The 25,860-nt window shown below is 35.7% G+C and overlaps 5 protein-coding genes across 7 annotated transcripts; 3 read left to right on the forward strand and 2 right to left on the reverse strand.

The window, feature by feature from the left end:
- Positions 1–1,591: 1,591 nt before the first annotated feature.
- LOC128856664 (nuclear nucleic acid-binding protein C1D) lies at positions 1,592–2,372 on the reverse strand. Its single transcript, XM_054091977.1, has 2 exons — positions 2,031–2,372; positions 1,592–1,975 (listed from the first exon to the last, which is right to left on the reverse strand). The coding sequence occupies exons 1-2, from the start codon at positions 2,253–2,255 to the stop codon at positions 1,748–1,750; spliced, it is 453 nt and encodes a 150-aa protein (XP_053947952.1). The 5' UTR covers positions 2,256–2,372; the 3' UTR covers positions 1,592–1,747.
- A 4,662-nt stretch (positions 2,373–7,034) lies between these two features.
- Positions 7,035–9,529, forward strand: LOC128858652 (KH domain-containing, RNA-binding, signal transduction-associated protein 3-like). Of its 3 annotated transcripts, none has more exons than XM_054095092.1 (6): positions 7,035–7,351; positions 7,411–7,532; positions 7,592–7,935; positions 8,004–8,093; positions 8,611–8,690; positions 8,969–9,529. In XM_054095092.1, exons 1-6 carry the CDS (start codon positions 7,192–7,194, stop codon positions 9,100–9,102), a joined length of 930 nt encoding a protein of 309 aa, XP_053951067.1. In that variant the 5' UTR covers positions 7,035–7,191; the 3' UTR covers positions 9,103–9,529. The 3 variants fall into 3 exon arrangements, with proteins under 3 accessions (XP_053951067.1, XP_053951068.1, XP_053951069.1); XM_054095093.1 differs by having other exon boundaries at positions 7,036–7,351; positions 8,975–9,529; XM_054095094.1 differs by having other exon boundaries at positions 7,056–7,351; positions 8,990–9,529.
- Positions 9,530–13,581: 4,052 nt separating this feature from the next.
- On the forward strand, positions 13,582–15,335 carry LOC128858651 (nucleic acid dioxygenase ALKBH1). The gene is made up of 3 exons (XM_054095091.1): positions 13,582–13,766; positions 13,864–14,399; positions 14,458–15,335. Exons 1-3 carry the CDS (start codon positions 13,671–13,673, stop codon positions 14,897–14,899), a joined length of 1,074 nt encoding a protein of 357 aa, XP_053951066.1. The 5' UTR covers positions 13,582–13,670; the 3' UTR covers positions 14,900–15,335.
- Positions 15,336–16,729: 1,394 nt separating this feature from the next.
- LOC128858654 (uncharacterized) lies at positions 16,730–19,006 on the reverse strand. Its single transcript, XM_054095095.1, has 4 exons — positions 18,916–19,006; positions 18,794–18,859; positions 18,247–18,727; positions 16,730–16,804 (listed from the first exon to the last, which is right to left on the reverse strand). The coding sequence occupies exons 1-3, from the start codon at positions 18,943–18,945 to the stop codon at positions 18,515–18,517; spliced, it is 309 nt and encodes a 102-aa protein (XP_053951070.1). The 5' UTR covers positions 18,946–19,006; the 3' UTR covers positions 16,730–16,804; positions 18,247–18,514.
- Positions 19,007–21,992: 2,986 nt separating this feature from the next.
- Positions 21,993–25,510, forward strand: LOC128858655 (uncharacterized). Its single transcript, XM_054095097.1, has 5 exons — positions 21,993–22,414; positions 22,497–23,468; positions 23,525–24,294; positions 24,358–25,009; positions 25,072–25,510. The coding sequence occupies exons 1-5, from the start codon at positions 22,139–22,141 to the stop codon at positions 25,144–25,146; spliced, it is 2,745 nt and encodes a 914-aa protein (XP_053951072.1). The 5' UTR covers positions 21,993–22,138; the 3' UTR covers positions 25,147–25,510.
- Positions 25,511–25,860: the final 350 nt, after the last annotated feature.

The following is a 25,860-nucleotide window of genomic DNA, read 5'->3' on the forward strand; positions in this document are numbered from 1 at the left end:
TGGGAGTAGGATTTCTCACAAGGATTTTCAATCTGTCCTTGGCCACTCTCATCATCCCTGACAAGTGGAAAGCAGGGTACTGAAGACACTTGAAGCCCTCCTACTCCCACTCTTCACGAAACACCCCACATCACCACGGTTTCCGACGAGTGCATAGCACCACCACTGCACTCACCGCCATAAACGCCCAGATAAACTGCGGGCTTAACCAAAACCACCCCTTCGAGAGGACTGTCCTAGTAGCGCTGGACCTGAAGAAGGCTTTCGACACAGCCAGCCATTCCACGCTACTAGATTATATAATATTTACCAGTCGACACCCCCGCCAGGGCTGAAGAGGTGGTCCGCAAACTACCTGAGCGATCGTCCCTCGTCAGTGAGATCAAGCATCAAAGCAGAGGAAGATTAAGCAAGGTGTAAAGTCAAACTGTCCCTTAAGGTAAAAGTCGACGACACACCAATTCCGACGGTAAACAACCCCAAAATTGTGGATGTAACCTTCGACAGTTTACTCTCCTTCTCAGCGCACACAACCGCAATTGCCACTAAAGTCCAAAATCGCAACAAGATCCTCAAATCGCTTGCCGGCAGCACTTGGGGCAAATACAAAGAACTGTTGCTATCGACATTTAAGGCACGTCGGTTCTACGTAACCGGAACGACGCGGATTTATATCCGGCCAAGGACTGTCACTTCAACAGCATTCCTCGTATATGCACGGGGAATGTTATGCTGCTACAACAACAACAACAACATTTAAGGCAATTGATCGGCCGGTTCTGAACTATGCTGCGCCTGTCTGGTCGCCTGCAACTAGTAACACGCAGTGGATAAATCTACAGACATGCCAAAATACTGCCATTCGGACAGCGACCGGTTGCCTCCTGATGTCCCCTGTTCAACACCTTCACAACGACGCCCAAATGCTCCCTGTATTGGAGCATAACAAACTGCTCAGCAAGCAGTTCCTGCTAGGATGTTACCTCAGGTTTCCCCCTGCAGACACCTGCTTGAGCCTGAGCCGCCTCCCAGGCACGTCAGGAGACACCTCTTAGACTACGCTGACGAAATCCAGGACAAAACTGACCGAAACCTACTGGAGTGGACAGTATTTAGACAGTCAATAAACGACATTCTCCGGGAGACCGTTACCACCTTCATGAACTCCCGCCCTGTGAATGCCGTAATCGGAGTCCAACCACCACCTATATATAGCAGATTAAGAGCTTCAGCTTCCCCGTGAGACTCGTGTAACACTGGCACAATTACGTTCTGGATACTGTAGCAGGTTAAACTCCTACTTATCCAGAATCAACCCCGACATACCAAGCATATGTCCGGCATATGAAGGCACCCCGCACGACACTAACCTCCTTATCACATGCCCCTCTAAAACCGACTCGTCTAACACCCCTCTCCCTCTGGACCCAACCCGTCGAAACCGCATGTTTCCTGGGCCTACCTTTAGATGAGCTAGACGAAGACGACCGGTGATATGCCCTACACTGGCGGGGCTTCTATTACTGTTAACAAACAAACGATAAAAGCCAATACATCTAGATGTATCCGCATGAAGATGAGAATAAGAACGTTTACACGACAGTCGGGTTCTAATTTACCGGAAAGACCCGGATTTATTTTCAATTTTATATGATCAATATTATATAAATGCAAATTTAATCAATCTAAGCCTATATCATAAAAAAATACTACGTTTAAACTTGTAATTCTTTCGTGAATACAAATTCTACTCATCACTTTTCAAATCCATTGTGTCATCTTGGTCTGTTGGATTGGTAATTCGTGTGTCTGTAATTCGTTCTCCATTTTCATCAAAACGTATATGTAATCCATGCTTAATAAAACGCCCCGCAGCTGCTTTGTCTAACACCGGACGTATAGTATTGCGTTCATGAATTTGTTGATCACGAATAAGAGTTTGCCGCACACGTGAAAGTTCATTTTTTATGTTATGCTGTTAACATAAACAAAATCAATAACATGACTAATATTAAAGATATTCAAATTACCTCGTTAGGATCATCTCCGTTCAACTTAACATACATCCAATATAACGAATTTATTGCGTACGCGAGATAGTTATCTAGTTTTACTTTTTCTTGCACTGAAAGTTCTTCGAAATCCTTTAACTCGACTACTGTATTAAGGCTCTGCTCAATTTTATCCAGAGCAGTTGAAAAGTTTCCTACAGTGTTAGTAAACTTTTCATCATTTCGTAACTCTCCGAATTCCATGATTTCTTTAATTTCTTTAAAAGCGCAAAAACTATTAACCAAAACAAGAATGTAATTTTCTCTAACCAAGAATATACAGCTGTTGTTGCGGTTTAACCGGTTACCTGACACTATTTGGATTTTGAGCTACCAAGTTGTAAAGTTGCCCATAAGTTTCGAGTGATTTAACAAGTTTATCAGCGCAAACTGAAATTCGTGTAACTCAGTCTATATAGTACATATCAAGGCGCATTTATTAAAGGTGATGGTACGAGACCAACAACAATGTTTCGTACGTTTGATTGTCACAGCAAGATATTGGCGAAGTAGCAAGGCGAATTTATTACAGGTGACAGCAAACACATATAAGTAAAACCCTACATGTACTTGTTGTTGCGTTTGGTGCAAGCATCATGTCAAAATCAGCAAGCAAATGTAAACATACGAATGTAAACATACCAATACATACAAACAAAGCATATCATTTTGACGTAAGCCATACCTACGGCGAAAAATTCAGCTGGGTGAATGCTGTCACCTTATTAAATCCGCCTTGCGAAGTAGAAAACAAAACATGAATTCGCCTTTTTTTATTCTGAGCTACATGGACACAGCGAAATTAAAAAAAACAGATCAGATGATTTACCAACACCACCTTTAAGAGATTCACCTTGGTACATATCCTCAATTAAATTCAATGGGGAGTGAAATTTTGCTTCTGTCTAGTGGATACGGTAAACAGCAAACAAAGAATATTTCTCCCCTACTTAAGCATTAACATAGTTGCGTGCTTGAAGATAAAAACAAGAAGAAAAAAGAAAATATAATAACGGCTGTTTGAAATAGCCTATAGGAATCGCCTTAGTAATCTTTATTTTTTTATCCGTCTCTCAGTACTTTAAAATAATTATTTGTTATTTTTGGTATTGTTGTTATTATTGTAGCACCATACATTTTTAAGAAATACTGCTGAAATGACAGTCTTAGTAGGATTTAAATTCAGGCTGTTCGGGTGCCGTAGAACCGACCGTCGGGTAACATAAAATTATAAGAATATTTCTGTTAACCAAAATAAACCGAAAAGCGTTTTAAGAGAAAGGGGGAGGGGTTTTTTCTTATGCTCGAATGCGCCCATCGAAATTTTTTCGCATTAACCTAACGTCCGCTGATTCTATCAATCTCGCTGAGGGCCGGTTAACGGTCTAATATTGGCCACATCTCTGAAATCTTTTTCTCATAGTCAAAAATGATGAAATGGAAGTTGTAAAGTATATTTATGGGAATTTTTTGGGTAACACAATTTTTTGACGTGATAACGTCTTATAATTCGATGTAGCCGGCGGCACGCACCAAAAAATTCGTCGTTATCTTGCTCTTGCGGCGTTACCTTGCTTGAACTGCATTTTATGTTATGTTACGGCGGCCGCCGTAGTCGAATTGGTTGGTGCGTGACTGCCATTCGGAATTCACAGAAAGAACGTTGGTTCGAATCTCGGTGAATAAGAAAAACATTTTTCTAATAGCGGTCGCCCCTCGGCAGGTTCCTCATAAAAAAAGAGGTTGTCTGTAAAGTCGGTTTACTGACGATAGTTTAACGTGATAACGTCATAAGAAAATACTGATTGAATGGTTGCATTTTTCAAAAGAAAATTTTAATTTTATTTGTTTGATAGATATTTTGTATGGATATAGAGAATGAGTTAACATTAACATAACATAATATAACATAACATATATTAACATAACATACCATAACATAACATAACATAACATAACATAACATAACATAACATAACATAACATAACATATCATAAAGCATTCACCAACAGCTTTCATTTGATACCCATATTGTACATACACGTCCGAAGGTTAGCCGGGTCCACGTTTTGACCTATATCTTGAGACCCTATCTACCAATAGGTATTCAAACTATACGGAAATCATCTTCAATACCTACTTAACAATGTGTGTAAGTTTGGTTTAATTCGGTTCAAAGACACGGCGGGTCCACGTTTCGGCATATATTTCGAGACCCTAGTCATCAAGAGGTATAAAAATTACCCCGTATTAAAGCACTTATCAACAGCTTTCATTTGATATCCATATTGTACAAACACATTCTAGGGTCCACGTTTTGGTCTCTATCTCGAGACCCTAGTCACGGAGCGGATGGAAATACTCTGGACTAAAGCATTCACCAACAGCTTCCATTTGATACCCATATTGTACATACACATCCGAAGGTTACCCGGGTCCACGTTTTGACCTATATCTCGAGACCCTGTCTACCAATAGGTATCTAAACTATACGGAAACCATCTTCAATACCTCCTTAACAATGTGTGTAAGTTTGGTTTAATTCGGTGCAAAGACACGGCGGGTCCACGTTTTGGCATATATTTCCAGACCCTAGTCATCAATAGGTATGAAAATTACCCCGTATTAAAGCACTTATCAACAGCTTTCATTTGATACCCATATTGTACATACACAACCAAAGGTTACCCGGGTCCACGTTTTGTTCTATATCTCGAGACCCCAGTCACGGAGCGGCATGAAAAATTAATAATTATAACACTAAAACAACAGGTATTATTAACAAACTTGGTTTTATTTTAAATTCTTCAAGTGAATCAAATTAATAATAATCAATAAGAAGGCATATGCAAATACAAATACGTGAATTTATATATGTACATATGCGCATATACATACATATATACGCTCACTTAAGTAGGAGAGAGCAAGATGTCGAACGTTGCCGTTCGTTTGCTTTGTTTGCTTTGTCGTTCGTTCCGCGCTTTCGCTTGCAGTTCATGCAATGCAATGAGCAAGGAAACGACAAATGAGCAAGGTTACACTAAAGAGCAAGGTAACACTAATGAGCAAGGTAACACTAAAGAGCAAGGTAACACTAATGAGCAAGGTAACTACCTATGAGCAAGGTAACACTAAAGAGCAAGGTAACACTAAAGAGCAAGGTAACACTAATGAGCAAGGTAACTACATATGAGCAAGGTAACACTAAAGAGCAAGGTAACACTAATGAGCAAGGTAACGACACATTTTTTCGTGCGTGCAGCCTGTTAAATCGAATTATAAGACGTTATCACGTCAATATCTGCCGCTCGGAGTCGGCTTGAAACTGTAGGTCCCTCCATTTGTGGAACAACATCAAGACGCACACCACAAATAGGAGGAGGAGCTCGGCCAAACACCCAAAAAGGGTGTACGCGCCAATTATATATACAGGTATCCCTCGTATAACGCGATAGTTACGTTCCAGAAGAATTGCGCGTTATGTAATTCCGCGTTATCTAAAACATAGTTTTCATATAAATTGGGGGGTTATGTTCCAATAGGTTTTTTTTTTTAATAAAATACATACAAAATAACAGATGCACATATATTTCAACTCAATACTAAAGTTCAGACTTTATAATACAATTAAAAACACAAAACAAAAAATTTGAAAACAAACTAAAACAAATTAAAGGTTTATTAAAAACTTTATTGTTATTCTTCAAACTTCATATGGTAATTAATCTGTTTCACTGTCTTCAAAGATATTTGCACGTGGGCGTTTTGGGGGAGCAATAGCTTCATCAGAAGATATTTCTTCAACATAGTTTTCGCTATTGGATAAGGAACTTGTTCTGGGACCTTGTGGTTCTTCTACTGGTTTTATAATTGCAAAATCTGTTATCAGTTTTTGGTGGGTGGTTTTTTTAAGCTCCTTTTCTGGTATACTCACACATGTTGTGAAGGCAAAAAAGGGTAATTCCCGGTTTACATTAAAAATACATTACATATTATATATATGTGGTACGCAAATTAGCGTTACCAGATTTTATAATTATGTATTTTGCCCCTCGCGTTGTACTGAAACCTAATTTTTCCAAATCGCGTTATATCGAAACCGCGTTGTATAAGACCGCGTTATACAAGGGATACCTGTATATGTTATGTTATGAAGGAAAAAATGTATGGTAATACATACCTTATAAGATATTTTGTATACTAATATATGTATATAAACATGCATACATATATATACTTTGGTGCAATTTTCAAAGAAAAAGAACAAATCTATATGTAAAGATGCATACAAATCTTATGGACATATCAAATGTACGCATCTATTCTCTACGATATGATATGATATGAAAAGTAGGAAATGAAAGGAACTGTTTCGAGTGTATTGTGTCTTGAAAAAGTCAAATCGATCATGTTGCCCATTAGTGTTGTTGACTTATTAACGTCTGATGCACGAAATGCATCGAAATTGAAAATATCTTTCATGAATTTGATAAATGTTTCGTAATTTTTCACGTTTGTGTAAATGTAACTTGATCAATTCCATTGCGATTCCATTTATCTCCTTCTCTATATCCATACAAAATATCTATCAAACAAATAAAATTAAAATTTTCTTTTGAAAAATGCAACCATTCCATTAGTATTTTCTTATGACGTTGTCACGTTAAACTATCGTCTGTAAACCGACTGCACAGACAACCTCTTTTTTTTAACAAATTAGCTGATTTATTTTCTACCGATTTTTGTAAGTGATGGCAAATTTTCGGTTCGTTACCTTTTTTGCTTTTTTTTCTATTTGAAAGGGAATTTTCGGAACCCTTTTGATTTAGATTGATGGACGATGGCTAATTTTGTTATTGACCACAAGTAATATAAACTAATAACAAAGTAACAACAAAGAAGTAGGTTAGGAATTAGGAAAAAGCAACCAATGAGCTTCTCTAGTAATAACAGCCTGGCACATTCATTCAAAAACAATATACATGTAAATGTATTGTTCCTCTAGTGTTGCCACTCTGTGTAAATTCGCTTTGAGTAACACTGTATGAATTCGCTTTGGAATTTAGTATACAGGGAATCTTATTCGAAGAATTTTACTTCGTTATCTGCAAAGTAAACTGGTTAAAAATTGTGTAAATGGCTAACAATTTTGAAGGAAACCATGTCGTCCGAAAAGCTGAAGAAAATGACGGCCCACGTATTAATGAATTTGCTCAGAAATTCCTGGCAGACTTGAACGAGGAACGTGAACGTTTAGGTAGTGAGTTTCCATTATGCGCACAGCTTATTGATGAAGGTAAGAAAAGCTTTTGTACTGGCTATAGGTTTTTATATTTTGTAAAATTAATATTGTAGCTTTCGAGCGGGTCTATACAACCGGTCGCATACCGGGCACTGAATACCTAGCCGACGTTTATAAACAGAAGCCCATGAAAGTCACTCAAAGGGTGTTTGTACCAATTAAACAGTATCCTAAGGTAACTATTAATTTTGTATCTTAGAAAAATTATATAAATTTATGGTGTATTTATTGCAGTTTAACTTTACTGGAAAATTATTGGGACCAAAAGGTAATTCATTACGTCGTTTGCACGAAGAAACACAGTGCAAGATTATTATAAAAGGTCGTGGCTCTATGCGTGATCGTACTAAGGAGGAAGGACTACGCCAGTCTGGTGACCCCCGCCATGGGCATTTAAATAGAGATCTATTTATAGAAATAAGCACTGTTGCAACGCCTGCAGAAGCCCATGCACGTATTGCATATGCTTTAGCTGAAATTCGTAAATACCTTGTGCCTGATAAGAACGATGAAGTTTCGCAGGGACAACTACGAGAACTTATGGAAATAGATCCAAAATCAGCTGAACAATATTCAAAGTGTGTGTTGTTGTGACTCTAGGTCTTAATATTTAGTGAATGAAACATTAAAACTAAATTTGTTTCAGGACAGTGCTAAGTAAATTTTCCACAGGAGATGGTACATCTAAATTTTTAAACATAATTAAACAACATAGTGCACCACAAGAGGATCCCAAGTATGTACTAATTGTTGTGAATTTAATATAGTTAGTTGTTGTTGTAACATCATAAACATTTCCCACACATGGTAATGCTAGTGAAGTGCGGATTTGAGTCGGAAATGAACTGGGTTGTTTCGGTAACGTAAAACCGACATTCGAGGTAGAAAGTCGAACACAGTTAGACTGTATTCGAACAGAACAAAGTATACTAAGGTGCGGTATATGCGTTCCTCAGAATGCCGCTTATAAAACTAATTCACTTCATGCAAAAGCAGGAGATCCGTTCCAGCACTTTTAAAAATCGTATACGTTCAGATACTCCATGAGTAACTACATATTTAAACTTTCTGCTCTTTTTCTACTACATCAAAAAAGACCTAGGTATTCTTACACGGCTACAGTAAACATGTGCCAAATATTCTGAATTAGAGTAAGCGCTTCTGATTACCCATACTTTTAGAAAAAAATAGTTTACATGTATTTTTCTATATTATGATATATATACATAAACATTATTCTGATTTGATTGCAGTGCAATGGAGTCAGATGAAGAAGTAGAGGAATATCAAACTCGTTTTGTTAAGCGGTCGGTTGTATCACCTTATGTGAAGGGTAAGTTCACTTTAGAAGTTGATAATGCGTAGGCTTAAAGGGGGAACGGCGAGCGAATAATATATTATTGCTCAATAGTAAATTTTCTAAAGTAAAAATATTTGGACCCTATATTATTTACCATTTGGAGCAATTAAACAAAAACAAAAGCTTTTATAAAATGCCTATGCTTAGGCATGGATATATATAATCCAAATAAACAATCAAATCAATAATATTAAAATTTCACATAATATTGTTATAAATAACGCTAAATAATAATTTTAAAAATAATTTAGTAAAAGTTATCCCATCAACAGTGTCCGCTAAACGACCATCGACTACTCTTATTGGATCTGGATTTAAACGCACTCGCGAGTCACCTATAAAATCTTATAAACCTATTCAAGGTGTTCTTAAGAAATACAAATAAAATGATGATGGTTAATAATTGTTTACCAAATATTGTAATAATAATATTCCATAACAAAACAATTAATAATCACATTATATAAATCATTTAACTCTGGTAATAATTTCAATAATAAATAATAATAATTTACTGTCATCTTGATATTTGTGTATGTATATAGATATGGGGCTTTAATTTCTAATTGGAGAGCATTTGAAGGCGACGCCTTTCGATTTCATTCTGAAAATGTTATGTGATATTCGTACCAATGATAAGCACTATTATTATATTTTTGATCTTTAGTTTTTTATATAATTTGAACCTAGAACAATGTATTTATTTATTAAAAACTTCTATCTAAGTAAACATGCGTTTCACACAATCAAGTAACATAAAAGGAGATGAAAAAAGAGAAAACTAATATCTTATCCGCAATCTGCCTAATTAATTTTTTTTTATTAGATATTTGGACAATTTATTTAAAATTTTTGTTTTTATCGTACAAATAAAAAAGCTGGAAATTTGTTTAAAAAAATTTAAATATATGGTCATCCAAAATAAAAACACATGTACACGATTTTGTGCGGGACAACTGTGACCGATTTGAAAGCCCCATATACAAATAATAATAAATATGAGAGAAAGCAGCATTAGCAGTTATTCTGTTGAGCTGGGTGCCATCTTAAACGCGTTTTAATCGAAACTCATCTAAAGCACGGATGTCAAAAATGAATGATAAAAATATAAAAAAATTATAAAATAGCAATCTATAATAATATTATTATTATTATTTATTAGAATAATATAAAATATTACACTAACTTAAAAACAACAAAAGAGCATACTAGCTGCTTGGGCCTTCGGTAATCTATAATATTATATAAACTATAATAACTAAATTTCCATAACCTTTCCGAAATTTCAAAGGGGTAAAAATAATTTGATATTCTAAAGTTAATACTTCAAACGTTTTGGTGGCGATAGGAACTACTTTATGGAGTTGAATCTTCCAAGTATTGTCACTTTAGAGAACATTACTGAATATACTTTAGTTAGTGTTAGTCAGTTAGTTAGTTTTGTAAGTGGGCGGGTATGAAGATTTCATAGAAGTATTTGAATAAAAGATTAACTCCAAATTGGTAGGGCACTTAGGACCACATTATCCAGAAATTACGATAGTTGTTAGGCACATGTATATAAGCAGAGGTTCATCCGCACAAAATAATCAGTCTTAAGGAGTCCCGATGGTCTAGAGCCCGAAAATTTAGGGTATTTTCAGCAATTTTCTTTTTAAAATAAAAAAATAAAAAACGATATTTAAAACTTTCAGGTTTTTTATTTAATTCCTTAAAAAATTATATATTTTTTTAATTTTAAAAATGGCGCTGCAGTTTACCCTCCCGAAAAATTGGACCTGGACGGTGTTGTCAATTTTGGCTCTTCTATTTATCTGAAATCAAAAAAAATTATGAATCAGTATGACTGTAACTATGTCCCGCTACTAGAATAAAAAAAATTGACGAAATGTCGCGGCTTTGAATTTGACTCTCTAAAAATCGTTTTTTTTTTCAGTGGTTTAATAAATACAAAAACACGAAATAATTGAAATAATAAAATTTTTCTAGTACGGGCTATAGCCATTGATGTTGTGAACAACATATTAAAATTTCAGACGATTCGGTTGAATAGTTTTTTTTTTTTTACAACACCAGGCCGAAAAAAGTCGTTTCGAGATAAATGAGTTTGAGGTACAGGAGCGCACGAACCGCTCTCTACCTAGTTAATGAGCTGTAAAAGCTATAATATTGGAAATTTCCGCAAGAAAATTTCACTGTATATTCTTAATAATACGTTCACTTATAAGTAGACGATCTACTTTTTCGCGCTTAACTCAAAATCTGTAATTAAAAAGCGCGATTTCCCATACAAAATTTCTCTCCCAAGTCTGAGATTATAAAATAATCCTAGATAATAAAGATACTTTTTTACATACAAACCTTTGTTTCCTGTGTTATCGATAATTATTATTACAAATGTAAGGAGAAACATCAAAATAAAAACTAAATGAAATGGAAAACATAATTCTATTATAATAAAATTTTTGTTAAATATTATTAATTATGGATCCGTTTTACAGAAAAAACAACCGCAGTAAACGTCGCATACGGATTTCCTCCAACTGTTTGTTATTAGCAGCCAATTGCGCAATTAAATTAGCTATTCCTCCTCCTTGTATTTTCTTCATTTCGTTAATAATAATTAAAGAAACCAAAAACACCGAAATATTCCACCAAAATAATTTCTATGAAGAAAAACCTCTCAAAGCAGATTTGACAGCTGATTGTCAATTTTGCAGGTAATCTGCCATATGTGAACGGGTAGATTAATTTGGTAGATTTATAGGTGATTAATGCACATGTGTGGTCGTATTATAAGATACTATACTTTCGAAATATCGAAAAAACAAACAAGAAATTTAAAATTTCTAGACCACTGGGTCCCCTTAAGTTGACCATGTGAACATGTAAACGTAAAATAATTTGTGACTTTTATTATTTGTGAAATTTCTAGACCACTGGGTCCCCTTAAGTTGAGCGTGTGAAAATGTAAACGTAAAGTAATTTGTGACTTTTAATAGCAATCAAGTTATCGAACTGAGATGAATTATTGTGAGAGACTTTATTTGGATAATAACGTAATAAACCCGTAATTGGAGTCAGAAAGATTGTTGAATAAATTCCCATAGAACAGGATCGTGAAAATGATAAAGCTAAGCGAACTTCAAATTCAGCGTCTTAAGAAAGAGGTGGAACAGCGTGGCCTGTTAACTACTGGAAGCAAAGAAGAGTTACAAGCAAGTCTACGCGATGCTATGAAAGCAGAGGGCGTCGATCAGACGAATGTGTGTTCGAGCTAGAAGTTAAAGAGATAACCGTTTTCTTTTATATATTACATAGTTATAAAAAATGGGTGATTCTAACAAAACTGTTATTAATATAAAGAAGTAGTATTTAAGTGATTTATGAGTATTTACTTCTTCATTTTTGAATTTATTCATTTTCACCTATTTAATCTAATAAAAATAAAAACAAAAAATTTTAATTCTTCATTGCTGCGAGTTAAATAGGGCATCATCCCAAGAATTTCTTCACCAACAAGCTTGAATCACAAATCACGAATAACCTGACCTACATAGATACTAGGTGCATACCGTATCGCACAACGTATAAAAGGTAATTGGAAACTACGTATTTGGTATATATTTATATAGTTTAGAATATGATATCGATGATAATGGATTATATCATTATGAGTAATCATGTAAAACTGACATCTCATGGTCTCGCGATAGCTTGAATGTAAGTAATATGGTAATCTCTAATAAATGGAGCAGACTGCATGTTCCAGACTTGAGTTTCGGAAGCTTACTTTAAGGCACAATATAAGTTGTCGACTGGTGGAGGGGTAGTAAAGTAGATGAAGGAACCTATTCACAAAAAGTCATTCAGCTGGTAAAAAAGCTCCAGTCTCGGAACGTTCCGGCACTAGTATAGCAATTTTTCAGACAGCCACTCAGCTATGAAGCTCTTGGCTCCATAATGGGAAAATCACGGAATTAAATCATCAGAACAGAGTTATCCAGATTTAAATATGTCTGAAGCGTGTTAGCGAGTACAATAGTGATGTCAATCTCCTTTTACAATGCCTATGGCGTAGGAAGCCAAGTTACTCTCACAATTTTGCTGCGGATGGCCAAACCTTGTATTCTATCATCTTTGAAATCTTCAGCAGAAAGCGTAAGATAAATGTAAATGTATTTTATGTTTGTAATTTAATAGCTCTATTGTCAAAGTCACATTCAGTTATATGAATCCGTCTTGTCAGAAATCTACGGAAAGTTGCTTTTCCCGTACAACCATGCCGGCTGATTAGACAAGTTTGCCAGATTGTACTTATTGAATGCGAAAAACTTGGAAATATAATTTTAATTTACAGAAAAATTAACCATTTATGTTTGGTTTATTAGAGTTTTGTTGATTTTTTACCACGCAAAAAGGTGAGTAGTAAGGTACATTTGAACAAAAAAGTATATGCAAATAAAAATCAACACACCAAAAATCAAGTAAAAATACAAAAAATACTCGTTCATGCGAAATCTTGGATATTTAGTTCATGGTGACGACCGATGACTTCACTATGCCTAAAAGAGTTTTCCAAACGACAAAAAGAACTTCTGACCGAGAGAATGCGTTTTATCAAACTTACTCGGTAAATAATGAAAAGTTGTTTAGTTATCTAGTTTACAGCGGGTGCCAAATTTTATCAAACGACGACGTTTTGGTCGCAGTGTTAATATTCAAACAATGGTCCGTTTGACCCAGCCCCTTATTTAAATAAATAACGGTGTCTACAAAGTATTTTAACGAAATGCTGTCGATTCGCATTGTGAATAGACGTATATGGGCGAAAATATATTCGAAAATGAAGGGTGTTGGCAACAATCAAATCATGTGTCAATTATTATTTTTTTTATTTTGATATCGAAAGATTTATATTTGGAATATTCTGCCTTATTTGTGAATGTAGGAATGTTCAAAGAGAGCTTTAAATATTTCAAAAGAAAAACGCCAGAGCCAGACTTTAGTTCTGTTATTGATCTGGACAGCAACAAGTTTGCTTCGCAGGTGAGATAGCTATATATGGAGTTGGTACAAGAACGATGTATCCTGTAAACCGTGAAGCTGGTAAATGTTAAATTTTTAATACGAATTTTTTTCTTAGGGTCGCCGGATAGATCTAAGTAATGTACCAGATGTAAATAAATGTTTTCCGGGCTTAGAACCGGTGAACAAATGGGTCGCCTACACCCTTAACTCTTCAGGCCTTATTGTAATACGGAATCCATTTACTGTGCAGGGTCAACGTTATTGGATTAGTCGTTGTTTGCAAGACTATCCGCGTTATCCAAATATAAATAATCTAAGTCCCCATCTCTTTTCCGTGGAAGTATTAAATGATTGGTGGCGGTCTCTGCACAAATGCAATGATACAAATGAAGTCCGACGCATGAGCATATCAATGCGCTGGGCTACACTTGGGTATCATCACGATTGGGATTCAAAAAAGTATACCGAAGAGAAGCATGGAGAATTTCCGAAAGATCTTGCTGCATTGAATGCATTTTTTGCGACTGTGCTAGGTTTCAAAAACTACGAATCTCAAGCGGCAATTGTAAATTTTTACCCAATAGGAACAACACTATCTGCACACACTGATCACTCAGAGCCTAATCGAACGGCACCTTTATTTTCATTGAGGTTTGGTTTTACTATTCACGTATCTTGTTTTAAAGTAACCCATTTTTTATTTCTTTAGTTTCGGACAAACAGCTATATTTTTAATTGGTGGAAAAAGTAAAGAAGTCTCGCCTTTAGCAATTTTCTTACGGAGTGGAGATTTGCTTGTAATGTCTGGTGAATCACGGTTATTCTATCACGCAGTACCACGAATAATGAAATCTCCCGATGAATCGTGGAACGATCTAGTACCTACAGCAAGTACCACATCTTTAAAAACGTCTAGCTGTAAGAAGCCAAGAATCGATGCTGAACTTTTGCAAGAGGAAAATTCATATGGAATCGATTCGTTACTGTATAAACAAGTTGTTGATGAAAGTTTCTGGTTGCCATTCAAAAAATATCTTAATTTTGCACGCATTAATATTAATGTACGGCAGGTGTTAAATAAGGATGAGACAAACCTCCCAACACCAGATCAGTCATTAGAAACTAAAGTTGAAGGTAATACACCCAAATAAATCAGAGTGAGGATGCTCGTTTAGCTTTAATTATGTATATTTCATATTTATTTAATTAAGCATAATAAACTTATAAAATACAAAGGTACACATATACTTATATAATGTACAAAATGGATGTATATTTGACGATGGTAATAGAAGTACCCTTAATGTATAAAGCAAGTAAACATAGCTAAATACAATAACAGTACAAAAGCAGCGTTAATGTGAGTAAAAAAAGAGTTCGTATTTAAGAAATGATATATCTGCTACAGTAATTAAGGAGAATACTTACCAAACTTTGTATAAGAAGTACTTCAAATGCAAATTGTGTGATTCATTAAAAAATTTTGGAAAATGCATATCATCCTTCAATGAGTTTCTTAATAAAATGTAACCAAAATTTGTATTATAATAATATATAATAAATTATTTGGAGTCGATATATTTCAAAGCTGCCGTAGTTCTCAGAGGAAAGTTTTCGAAATTTTGATGCAATATGCAAATAAATAGTTTAAGCTTGTTTTTGCTGTAGCAGTATACTTTGCCCTGTCAGGGTAGTGTAAATCACCGATCGTCTTCGTGTAGCTCATCTAACGATAGTGGCTTACTGTTTCGACAGTTGGGGCCAGAGGGAGAGGGGTGTTAGATTAGTGTGTTTGATGGGCATGTGAAAAGGTGGTAAGTGTTGTTGTTGTTGTAGCAGCATAAACATTCCCCATACTTACATACGGGAAATGATGCTGGATTACAGTCCTTTGCCGGATATACTATAAATCTGGGTCGTTTCGGTAACGTAGAACCAACTGTCGTGGAAACGAGTTGCTTAGTGTCGTGCGGGGTGCCTTCACATACCGGATAGGTAGGAGTTTAACCTGCTACAGTATCCAAAACGTAGTTGTAGTTGTTTAAGCTTAAGGGGTTATACGCAGTTATGAAGCAAATAAAAGACGGGTTGTCAAGGATTTATCCTGAAGAAACTTCAGAATATTTTAATTTGAAAATTTTTGGCGGTTATAAAAGCATCCTTCAAGAACGTAACAAAATTTTTTATTTATGAAAATGTTGATTATAGAGCGCGCTGCGGGCGATTTCTGGAACCTCCTTTAAAAAAAGACGATTTACGGTGTACATCGTAACTCAGGATTGGATTATCTGAAATCAAAAAACCAAACAAATTTTGTTAATATATTAGATTATCTAGTAATTAATCGTTCGGCTAATCAAAATAGTGAATTTTCACAAAATGGCAGCTTTTAAAAGAAATGATTTCGATTTTTACGTTAAAATTTGGCCGTAAATTGATTATAAAATGGAAAATAAGTATCACATTTACAAAAGGAACGATTAATTACTAGAAAATGTATCTTTAAAGATTGAGTTAAAACGGTTGACCGATCAAACAAGCCGTTTTCGAGATATCGTGTACACCGACTTGAAAAATGCCGTTTTGAAAAAAACACGTTTAAAGTTTCAATACCGGTCGAACGTGCCTTAAAACGTGCCGAGGCATCTCTACATATTTAGGTATAACTCCGAAAGTATTGCTTAGATCTACTTCAAATTTCTTGCGTATACTTTTAAATATATATACACTACAAAAATGCAATAAAAAAATCGATTTTTTTGAAAGTCATAACTGCGTATAACCCCTTAACTAACGTCGACTAATGACTGTCCCAAGACAGTCGGTTCTACGTAACCGGAACGAAACGGATTTATATCTAGCCAAAGACTGTCATCTCAGCAGCATTCCCCGCATATATTTATGCTGTTACAACAACAACTAATGTCGATAAGTTTAAAGGGTTATATTCAATATTAACAACTTCTTTAAAGGTGATAAGTCTTACCTTAAAATTACTTAAGTCGACTCCAGCAAATTGTATAACGCTCTGATACTGCATATGTCTAACGGAATATCTAAAATCGAAAAGTTTCATAGTACGTAAGTAAGTAAAAGAAAAGTTATATAAAAAATGTTTTCATCGAATAAGACAAAAAAAGATATTTTTTTAAAAAATATAAAAGAAAATAAAAACTTATATGAAAGTGTAAGTAGTTTTATATTTATTATCAATGCAACCAAGTTCGTCAATCATGTTGTTTTTGGCTTTCATTTATTTATCAAAAGGACTACCCCAAAAACCGATGTGCAATCATGCAAAGAAAACTTCATTTAAATGCAAAACACCAACTTCGCGAGCCATTTTTTATTTCCCTAACATTTTTTTTGGAAGTCAACGAAATAATTGTTGCTGTTGCCGTAGTATACCATATATTTAGGAGGAATGCTGCTGGAGTAACAGCCCTTGGGCAGATATAAATTCGGGTCGTTCAGGTTACGTAGAACCGATGGTCGTAGGAACCGTGATCGTAAGAAAAGTTAATAATAATAAACATAAATGAGAATAAACTTATTATCCTGATTTTTTATATAGATTAGCATTTTCAGAGCCACGAATAATCGTATGGAAAATAAGACTCTGTTAAGTTCTCTATCTTTACAATACTGCTTACAACGTACAAACTGCTTTACTTTAACCCTTTCGGTCCGAACGGGACTTATATGTCCCGTCACATGTTTGAAGATACCTAGCCTGGAAATTAAGCGAATTTAAAGGACTTTTTTTATCCCATTTCGGGGTTAATGCCATTCTTAACGGTATTTCCTTCCGTTATTTGAAGTTAAATGGTAAACACGTGTTCATTAGTCAAAAAACAAACGCAAAAGTGGACGCGAATTTCGCAAGTGGTAGGTTTTTTTGCGATTTTTCGTGGTTTCTTCAAAGTTTACTGAAAATATATTTATTTATTGTGCTAGTGCTCTATTATTATATTGAGGTAAGTAAGTAAAAGTTTTTGTGTTATATAAAAAATTACTGGCATTTTTATCCTGGTGGGACGTATGTGTCCCATCAGTATTCTTGTTTGCTCCTTACCATAAGTAAAAACCAATTTTTTTATACTGTATTACTTGCTCATTGTTTTCTTCTTTTCACTTTACTGAAACTAAATATATGTTGAATTCATAATAAAACAAACTTTTAATATATATAAAATGATATTGGATCATAAAATACTAAACGGGACAAATGCGTCCATAAAAATACTGAGGGGACATATATGTCCCAGCCCCTCCCACCGCCCCTTTTTAAGCGAATACAATTTTGATGGGACAAAAGACTTTTATTTCACCCATTGCAACTATTAAACAACTTTCCGCACCGAAAGGGTTAAATATGGCTTACCTTTTTATTGTGCTTTCTTCGCAGAAAGCTTCCAAGATCTACATATATCATAAACATTTCTATAGTTGCAACTACTTCACGTATGTAAATGATAAGAAAAAAAAACAGAATTACCCAAAATTGTCTTATGGTGAACTTAAGCAGGTTTGATAATGCACCGACTAATTTTATCTCATGGTTTCAGAACTATCGCAATCAACAAAAAATATTGTAAATTCCAATAAAACAGGCACTTTAAAAGCTGTAACATTGGCCCGTAAATTGTTTAAGCACCCTTGTTTGTTTTAAAAACTTTTGATTTGTTTTAAGCGAATTCTAATTCAAATGAAAATTTGACACTCGAAGACTAAGAAGAGCATTAACATAATTATGATGTTGTTTATTAGTTGGAGATCGTAGGTAAGTCGTGCGCCTGTGATTGCGATTTGTGGAACACCTGAAACTTTGAGGTGTTCATCAGAAACGGTCGAGACAAGTGAAGACTGTGTGTGGGAACTAGGTTACACAGGCCAAGAAAATCATACAGGTTAACACCAAATACAAATGGCCAGAAGAAATAACGAATCTTCTTCGTCCTAGTTTGTCCATGTGAGTTCTATTGAGAAAATCAAGAGAAAATATGAGAAATAAAGTTAGAATGAGAAGTAAAATCACAACTTGCCTGTGATAAAAGAGCTTTACTGTTAGTGCTGCGTGACATAGCAATGGTACTTCTGGTGGAATCTTCCTATGAATATCAATAACCTATAGGCAATATTTTTTACAGTATATTGTGATAAATACCGTTTTCGAATCGTAAATATTATACTCCATTTTGCTACTCTTCAGCGCGAGATTGTTTTAATGAATATCTTGGATAGTAAAGATTGAGAGTTCACAAAAATATAAAATCAAATGAAAGAAATGAAAAAATAAAACATCAAACTTCACACTAAAAAATTTCATCAAGTTTCATCAAACCAAAGAATAAACCAAAATGTCTTTCAAAGCTTCACATTCAATCATTCCGTGATATCGGATCCAATTGTTATAATTCAATAAAAGGTGCTTCTGATTTAATTGAAAATTTGATAACTCGCATGTTCACCAGTACATTGGCCTATACTTTCGGAGAAATTGTATTTAAAAATTTGTAGGCCCTAGCTGCCTCGTTCTCGTATTAGTTTTAATCTTATGTATTAATTCTAATAAATACATTTAACTATTATTAAATTATTATATTTTTTTTGTGGTTAAGAAATGGGGAAAAACTATTTGAGTTATTTTAGAAATAATAGCAAAGTGCGTGAGAAAAATTAGGTAGTTCCAGTTTTTATCGTAGCAGCAGATACCAAAATTCTGCCAAATCCTGGGCTTTCGTCCCAGTAAACTCATATATTATATATATATAATTGGCGCGTACACCCTTTTTGGGTGTTTGACCGAGCTCCTCCTCCTATTTGTGGCGTACGTCTTTAAAGTTATTCCGCAAATGGAGGGACCTACAGATTCAAGACGACTCCGAACCGCAGATATTGTTATGAGGAGCTTTTCCATGGCAGAAATACCCGGTGGTTTGCCATTGCCTGCCGAGGGGCGACAGCTATTAGAAAAATGTTTTTCTTAATTTTGGTGTTTCACCGAGATTCGAACCTACGTTCTCTCTGTGAATTCCGAATGGTAGTCACGTACCAACCCATTCGGATATGGCGGCCGCCTGTTTAGTACGTATAATTTCACCCCCTCGACAATTCGCACTGAAGCAATTTTATGCAGTTAAGGCATCGAGCCTAACCCTGGTACGGAAGTATATTTATGCCGCTTTAGAAGGCTCCACTCAAATAACCATGTTAACTTTAATAGAGCTGATTTTATCGGCTTCGTGGGCTTTACTGACAACAACTTTGCCGCTCTGCCCATTTCTAAGCAGACTCGTCCAGCACCTGAAAACCTTCAACTTCCCTTCTGGTTGAGAAAGATTTGGTCCACGGTAAGTTCCCTGTCCAACCAGAGAAAGCACATTGACAGAGGGGTGATTGTGTTTCGTCGGTCTCGAAGACATGTGTGAGAGTTCACGTTGCATTCTCCGGTGTACAGTATCAAGCGTAGTGCAACCACAAGGCTGCAAAACCTGTGTATCACTTGCTTTCACCAGCGATGCAGTTCAGGTGGCCATCAGGAAGGTAAAAACTTCCAAAGCCATTGGGTCAGACGGACCAAACATTTGAACCCTTCCGGCATCCGGCATTAGACAGTCCTAGTTTACTGGTGCAGCAACCCTTGGACTGGAAAACTCGGGTACAAGGCTTTCGATACAGTTACAGCAATGCCATGCTGCTAGTTGACATTGAACAATCTACACTTGGATCTACCCAGAATGTAATTGGTGTGCATATGGCGAAATTGGTACTTTTACACATACATATCTGCGTTATCAATTACAATATTTCATTTTATAAAACACCATAGCCAAAACCCAATAAACGCAAATGGTTCATTTAACTATAATTAACAGTATTAAATCTTGCTTTTAATTAGTTTTAAGAAATATTTACATTTTTATAAGTTTATTTTGTTAATGATTTTAAAATATACTGTTTGGCAACACGTAAGTGGTGCGGGAGCATTCATCTGGCATGGCGTCACGAGTAAAATCAAAATTGTTCTGATTAGACACGTACATGCGACGCATAACTGTTTCACATAGACGTTTTGATTTAACATGTCACTCTCATAAGTTTGATCGTGACATAAGCTGATACGTAACGTACGTTTACGTTGGCGAGTTCGCGACAGTCTGTTACAAAAGATGTTTCCCAGCAAAAGTCTCTTGGTATTATTTTTGCATCCGAGCTGTAAAAGAATAGCTAGAAATTTAGCGAATTATCTGGATGTTGAAGAAATTCAGCCGCGGAGGATCTAAGCAGTCAGTGATATCGTAACAGGTGACGAATCTTGGATCCATGCATATGAGCCGGAAACAAAACAGCAATCGGCAGTATGAATGTTCCAAGATTAGCTTAATCATATAAAAGTTTTTCAGAGTATTTCAAAACAAATGGTCGCCTGTTTTTTTTTTTTTGCAAATTTGGTTATGTCGCACCTGTACCACCAGAGAAACTTAATACAGGTATTTTAAGTGGTACACAACCATTTAGAAAAACTTAATCAGATTTCGATGAATTAAAGAAAACTATCTGCCAAAGACAAATCATCCTCCTTGACTAAGACAATGCAGGTTCTCACATATCGGGTCACACAACAGATCGAATTAATGGGTTATGCACCTTATTTGGTATCTTATGATTTCTTTTTGTTCACAAGGATCAAAAATAAAATGAGTCGTCACAGTTTTTCAACGTCTGAAGAAGCTATTAAAGCGTCAAACAGCTCATTTTGGAAGTATTCACATCTTAGTTACAAATGTGGTTTGAAAATTCGTTCAAACGAATGCAGAAGTGTAAGTCACAAACGTGTAAATTCTCCTCTTGCATTGGTAAGAGACTTCATGTCAGACTTGTTAAAATCACGAAAAATATAGTAACTGTTTTGGAAAGCCGCCTCAATGTGCCTTGTTCTGTGAAGAATTTGCGTTTCCACCGAACATTTCTATAGATATGGTTATTTTCTTCTGATTGCATCCATAAGTATGATATGAAAAAATACGGAAAATATTACTGATATTATTTAAATTAAATCTATGTAGTTCATACCATTATTATCAAATACTTTATTTAAATCTTTAATATGAACCCAATTCATAGTTTTATTTAGTTTACGTAGTACGAATGAAATAAGACCCTTTACTTATATAGTAAAAAGTCGATCGCGAGTGGCAACGCTTATTATCAGGTAATTTTACCTGGCCGAAAGGAGCAAAATTGACAGATCAAACAGTTAAGTTCGACTGAAAGCAGTTAACATATTAGCTGAAGTTTTAAATTATAAAATTTTCAGATTGTATTGCAAATATAATTATAAAACAGTTATTTTTTTGAAAACACTTTAAAAGTAAACGATTGATCCAATGAGTGAACTTCAAATAAAAAATTTGATCGACCTAAGCATTGAAGATGACGATGAAGAGTTGGTAACCTCAACTGATCGATCGGAAACAAGTATTTCAAATGGGCACCAAAAAGTCTATGAGCAACCAACTATAGAGTGCACAATGCCTGATTGTCTAATGGTGGCAAAGGGAGAAGGACGAGAAAGTGACAATAATCCTTTTGACTTCGTGCAGACATTGTCAAGTCGCTCAGAAGACCCTTTTGATATAGTAGAAAAAGAAGCATGTGTTAAGGTTTGTAGATATATAATCATTTGTAAAGAAATATACGAATATTTAAGGGCGACCAATGTATGTATATTTTTTGTTTGATCAGGCACGATATTCTGTGCAACCGGCACAGGAAGTAAAAGTTGGAAAACTTTTGTCGATAAGCGATGATAATATAATAGATGATGATAATTGGCGCATGAACGAAAATACAGCGATTGAAAGAATTACCCAGAAAAATGTTTTTGACATGACGGCCACTAACGTGAGTTCGTCCGTTTACCATTCAGCTCTGGAACACGATTTAGATAATGAGAGCCCGCCAGTTTCAATGTCCATTAAGTCTACACCAGAAACCTGTAGCTCAGCCTTCGAAAGCGATGAAAGTTCTGCAAACAGTACAGATAACTGTTCTGCAAAAATTCGGAAAGCATTAGTAAATAGTAAGCGTTTACTCAAACTAAGCATAGCGAATTCAACATTTAATTCGCCATTGAGTTGTCGCTCACGACAGGGAGAGAGTGGGGTTTCAAGAGTTTTCTCTGCTGCCGCACACTTCAGTGATTACATTCTAGGCACCGAATCTCCGTTAAAATTGGTGGATGATGATCTTATGATGGAAGAACCGCCAACACGATCAAACCCGGAAAACGATTTTGAGGCTGATTTAAAAATGTTAAGTATTCCCATGTTGAGAAAATTGCCCTCCCCACTGCCTGAAGAAACATCGTTAAATGTGAAAGAAGCAAATGAATCAATTCCTATTGCGCAAAATGTGACATCTCCTGGTTTATCGGCGATTCGTGAAAAATTATGGGCTAAGCAGATGGAATCTTGCAAAGGTCAAAATGTTTTGTCGTTAATAGATAATTTAAAATCCCTGCTGTGTGAAAATGCTATTGCAGACAAAGAAAAAATGGAACAAGCAAATAGTTTGTTAAAACAACTTAGCGCAACCTTAAATACAGATAAAGGGGAAGATAACGACAAAAAGGCGCAAAATAAAGACAACTGCGAAGGATCACTGCAAGTACCACAAACTATCGTCCGACAAGGAACTTTTGACATGGAACTACAGGTATGTTGAAATATGTAGTTACCATCCAACCTAAATTTATTAAGCCATTTTTTTAGCCGTTAGCGCAAGAAAAGAGTGACCACACTGAAGTTACATCGCCAATATCTGCTGATACTTCACGCATGACGCATTCTTTACATTCAGTGCAATTATTGTCACCATCGAAAGAAGTACCAGATGTTATGGTGAAGTCATCGTCTACTTATGATTGTGAACCTATAGCCGAAAGGGAAAATCTTCTGTCACCACACGTAGATGCCATTTCACCAATTACATCACCGAATTCTAAGCCCACTTTATCGAATGCAGCAACATCATATGCTGACGTAAACGATATCATCGAGCAAATTAGTAACTTGCTCGAGCAACACCAGATGACATTGCAAGCAACCAATAGCGATAGTAAGAACGGTAGCGATTTATCAGGAAGTAATGTGCAACAACAACCGTCAATGTATAATCCTACATTTATTGTGGTTATGCCAACAAATTCCGTTCAGTCGACTAAGAAGCAAAATCCTAATATTTCAATTTGTGAGGACTTTTTTGAAGACGCGAATAGTAATATAGCAATGCGTCGGCGTTCGCAGTCTTTGTCACTGCATGATAAAATCAAGATTTTAAAACTCCCAGTGCGACCGAATCCGTCTAAATCCGGAGCATCAGGCTCGCCAGACCTTGAGTGTGTCCCTCAAATTGATATAAGTACATCCGATGTAAAAACACCATTACGTCGTCCTGTGAGAAGAAACTCGGTCTCCAGTGATATGCCTCGCACACCGCTGAATCGCGGAACTAGTTTGGCAAACGCTAGGCGGGTCCAAAAGTAAGTTTGAGTACTAAAATATTTATAAATTAAGGATTTTATTTAAATTTTATTTTGCCAAAGTTCACAAATTCAATCACGTCACGTACTCGGTCCTTCTAAGCAACTCGAAAGTGAAATCCAGCAGCAAGCTGTTGTTCATCCAATTCCACGAACCAATCTGAATGTATTTAAACCTGATTTGAAGAAAAAAACCAAACAACAAACAACGAAAACATCCATAATGGCATCTCGTGAACCACTCAAAGCTGTGATACCCATAAAGAAAGTAGCACCAATGCTCACGGCTACCATGGCTACACCCGAGGGACCTGTTCCGAATTCACGATTGCTATTTCAAAAGGACAGTATGGAAACTTCAATGCATTTACTTACAAAATGTGGTAAAATGTCGAATACAAGCACGCCAATGCCACCAGCAAAGAGTACTGGTAAAATACCGGTGTTGCCCAATGCCTGTTCCACTCCCGCATTTTCAAGTGCTAAGGCAAATGCGAGTGGCAATGTAACAAAGAAAACTTCCATGCCTACTTCCATATTACAGCAACCGTTTGCGAGTACTTCTGGAGTTAAAAAACGGTCTTTGTCAGAGCTGCCCAGGTCCAAATCGCCGGGGCGCTTGCGCAATAGTTTGCCGGGACCATCATTATCAACACTCAAGAGCAGGCAGCCAATAAAACAATCGAATGTTTCAAAACCGGCCACTTCGAGATTGGTAAGCCACATTAACTGAAACGCTATACAAATTTCATTCAGAGATTTTGGTTTTGTTTTCAGAGTACACGTTTAAATACGCGATCCTCGCTTAGTGCTGCACCTACTTCTACTAACAAGGAAAATAAAAAACCTTAAAATATTTTTCAGTTTCGACTGGCCTTACCCATTGGTTGTTGTTGTTGTTGTAACAGCATAATCATTCCCCATACATATACTATATGGGGAATGCTGCTGAAGTGACAGTCCTTGGCCGGATATAAATCCGGGTCGTTCCGGTAACTTAGAACCGACTGTCGTGGGAACGGCCTTACCCATTGGTATTTATCCTTGCCTGTTTTATAAATTATTCGAAAGATATTTTCAGTTATTTGTTAAGGTCACTAACTATAAATTTTTTAAAAATTGTTTTTGATATTTTTTAAATTGAATATTATTACCAAATTGTAAAGCTTTTAAGTTACTTTTTTTTACATAAAATTAATTAACTTTTTTAAATTTTTCCGCCGGCTATTTTTCTTTGATATGCTTAGAGTTTTGTCTGCTTTATGTGCAGTCGGACAGAATGCATCTCGAATGGTCTGAAAGTCGCTTGTCAGTCTTTGATATTTACATATTTATTAAATTAAACTTAAATATTTCATGTCTGATTCGAGTCCTAAGGACGTACATATATTTAGCTAACTGTAAGTAAGTATTGGCAATATAAATTCTTCAACTTTGACACAGACGCCAAGTTCACGACAAAATTCGTCGAAGCTTGTTTTGCCACATAAATAAATAAAAATGCTCAGAATAATGACAGAAATCGATTTTGCCAAATCTGTTCGTCCGTCTGTCCTTGCGGACGAT

The sequence above is a fragment of the Anastrepha ludens genome, chromosome 3 (genome assembly GCF_028408465.1).
Source record: "Anastrepha ludens isolate Willacy chromosome 3, idAnaLude1.1, whole genome shotgun sequence".
In the NCBI taxonomy this organism is placed as follows: Eukaryota; Metazoa; Arthropoda; class Insecta; order Diptera; family Tephritidae; genus Anastrepha; species Anastrepha ludens.